At 57.4% G+C, this 2,792-nt stretch overlaps 1 protein-coding gene across 1 annotated transcript; it reads right to left on the minus strand.

Moving 5' to 3' along the window:
• Window positions 1–204: 204 nt before the first annotated feature.
• LOC119332549 (zealexin A1 synthase-like) lies at window positions 205–1,919 on the minus strand. Its single transcript, XM_037605728.1, has 2 exons — window positions 1,032–1,919; window positions 205–923 (listed from the first exon to the last, which is right to left on the minus strand). The coding sequence occupies exons 1-2, from the start codon at window positions 1,917–1,919 to the stop codon at window positions 279–281; spliced, it is 1,533 nt and encodes a 510-aa protein (XP_037461625.1). The 3' UTR covers window positions 205–278.
• Window positions 1,920–2,792: the final 873 nt, after the last annotated feature.

The raw sequence follows: 2,792 nt of genomic DNA on the forward strand, positions 1-2,792 counted from the left end.
TAGTTATGTTCATTGTTATGCAATTTTTTTTATGTTTTCACAATGCGGCTATTTTTTCAAATTACGGTACAACTAGTTGCGCAACATTTTTATGCTGCTTATGAAAACTGTTTCTCTGAAGTACGTGACAACTGACAACAAGCCAAGGCACGGATCATATAGGCATCACGCCGTCCGTTTCCATAAAATTTGAGCAACCTTCTCTTGAATCGGCACAACACCAATATCATATCGCGCAACCTTCTCTTTTCCAAAAGGTAGAACCCGAACCATTTTTATCAACTATTACTACTGTAATTTGGCGGCACGGGCACTCGCGCCACGGGGACAAGCACGAGGTCGTGGCGCCGCCGCACGGTGACGCCCATCTCCTCCGCCATGTCCAGCTCGCCGGCCTCCGCTCCGCCCGGCAGCTCCCAGTCGAAGTGGTACAGCAGCCCGGCGAGTGCGAGCTCCACGTTTGCCAGCCCGAACGCCATACCGGGGCACATCCGCCGCCCGGCCCCGAACGGCGTGTACTCCATGTCCGTCCCTTTGAAGTCGGCGGCCTCGCCGCGCTCGAACCTCTCCGGCACGAACTCTTCCGCGGCCTCCCAGTGGACCGGATCCCTGCTGATGGCCCAGGCGTTGACGAGCACCATGGTCCCCTTGGGCACGTCGTAGCCCAGGACCCGACAGCCGTCGCTCCGGCACTCCCGCGGCAGCAGCAGCGGCGCCGGCGGGTGCAGCCGGAGCACCTCCTTGACCACCAGGCGCAGGTAGTTTAGATCGGCGAGCGAGGACTCGGTCACCGTGGGCTGTCCGGCCAGCGCGAGCCGGACCTCGTCCTGCGCCTTCCGCATCGCTCTCGGGTTCCTAACGAGCTCAGACATGGCCCACTGCAGCGTCGTCGCCGCCGTCTCGCTGCCCCCGGCGAACATGTCCTGCATGACACAGACGGACACACCAACAATTTTTCTCATGGTGTTCTTACTTCTTAGTCGGATGGATGGAGATGATTTTCGGATTTACTCGTGGTGTTCGGTGCTTACTCCGACGGCCGACTTGATGTTGTCGGTAGACAAGGGGAACTGCAGGTCGCCTTCCCGCTGGATCCTGAGGAGCACGTCCAGGAGGTCCTCCTCCCCGTCGTCAACCCGGCGGACCTCCTGGTGCTCCCGGACAATGGCGTCCATGAACGCGGCCAATTCCTGCCGGTGCTGCCTCATCCGGCCTCGCGTCCGGCTCAGGAGCATGGCCACACGCGACGACGGGTAGAGGTCCGGCAAGCTCATCCCGGCGAACAGCTTGGTCCCGCGCCGCAGCAACGCCAGGAACGCGTCCCGATCCTTGAATCTGCTGCCAATGACGGCGCGCACTGATGAGTCGGCGGCATACACGGACAGCAGCTCGCTGAGGTTCGCCGTTCCCCGCGATGCAGACAGCGCCACCGCACGGAGTAGCCGGCCGGCCTCCTCCTCGCGCACGGGGCGGAAGGAGTGCACGCGCCGGGCGCTGAGAAGCTCGACGGTGCAGATCTTGCGGAGCTGGCGCCACTCGTCGCCGTAGGGCGCGAAGATGATCCCCTCGGCGCCCTGAGGGATGGACAGGCGGACCATGCGGCTCATGTGGCGGGAGGCGAAGTCGACGTCGTGAGACACCATGACCTCGCGCGCTGCATCGGCGGAGGAGGCGACGACGACCGGCAACCCGCCGAGGCGGAGCATGACGACCGGGCCGTGCCGCCGCGCCAGGTCGCGCATGGCGCGGTGCGGCAGGTCCCATGCAAGGTGGTGGAGGTGGCCGAGCACCGGGAGTGCCCATGGCGACGGGGGAAGACGGACGGCATGGGCGCGGCGCCGACGCCGATGGTTGAGGCAGAGGAGTGGGACGATGGCAAGGAGAGGGAGGAGCAGCAGGCAGAGCGGCAGCGATTCCATGGCGCGTGCTCTACGGCCAACGGAAGAAGACAAGTGCAGCCAAAGTCCGGACGCTAGGCGATATATGGAAGGAGTCTGCTCCTGTCAAGGATGATGGGGCAGCCGGCCGGCACTTGTTTGTTTCGGAAGATTCATGCTAGCCAATGCAGGCAAAGGATGGTATATGAAAATAACGAGTATATGCGTCAGCATTGGTTCAACAGTTCAATGCTTCCTTCCGTGCATTGGTAAAGATGCTTTTTCATTGCCACATGTCCTGGTCTTAGAGTTTGTAAAGAACTGGTGGTTGAATCATTCAGTAATGAAATATGTATGTGGTAACTGTGTGGCAGATTGTAAAAACTATCACACGCATCCAGCATCGTCAGATCGGATCGCGCGCACCTGCCCCGCCATTCCGATTTCCTTCCTTATTTTATCACGCATCCGCACCCGCATGTACTCCCTAATTTTCGCGCCTCCAGATTTTTAGGAGATCCGATCGCGCGCGCCCGCCTCGCCCTTCCGATTTCCTTCCTTCTTTAATTTTTGATTTTTGGGCAAAAATAGTGCTTGCAATGGGATTTGATCTCTGGTCTGCAGGTAATCAATGAAGGGAGCTGACCATCTCACCTACAACTCATTGTTGAACAAGCTAAGGAAAAATACGGTTTTGACATGTTTTTCCTTTAATATGTTAGCACAGAAAATCTTTTCGTTTCAACTATCAAACCCGACACATAAACTTTTCCCATGGTAAATTCTCCATCACCACCATGATAACTAACGCACCACCAACATGATAACTTTTGTATACCACACATTACATTATGTGTAAGAGCATGGTCATATAAGCACCGGAGGTGTGATAACTTTGGTGAAAGCATCGTGGTA

Source organism: Triticum dicoccoides, chromosome 7A (assembly GCF_002162155.2).
Source record: "Triticum dicoccoides isolate Atlit2015 ecotype Zavitan chromosome 7A, WEW_v2.0, whole genome shotgun sequence".
Lineage (NCBI taxonomy): Eukaryota > Viridiplantae > Streptophyta > Magnoliopsida > Poales > Poaceae > Triticum > Triticum dicoccoides.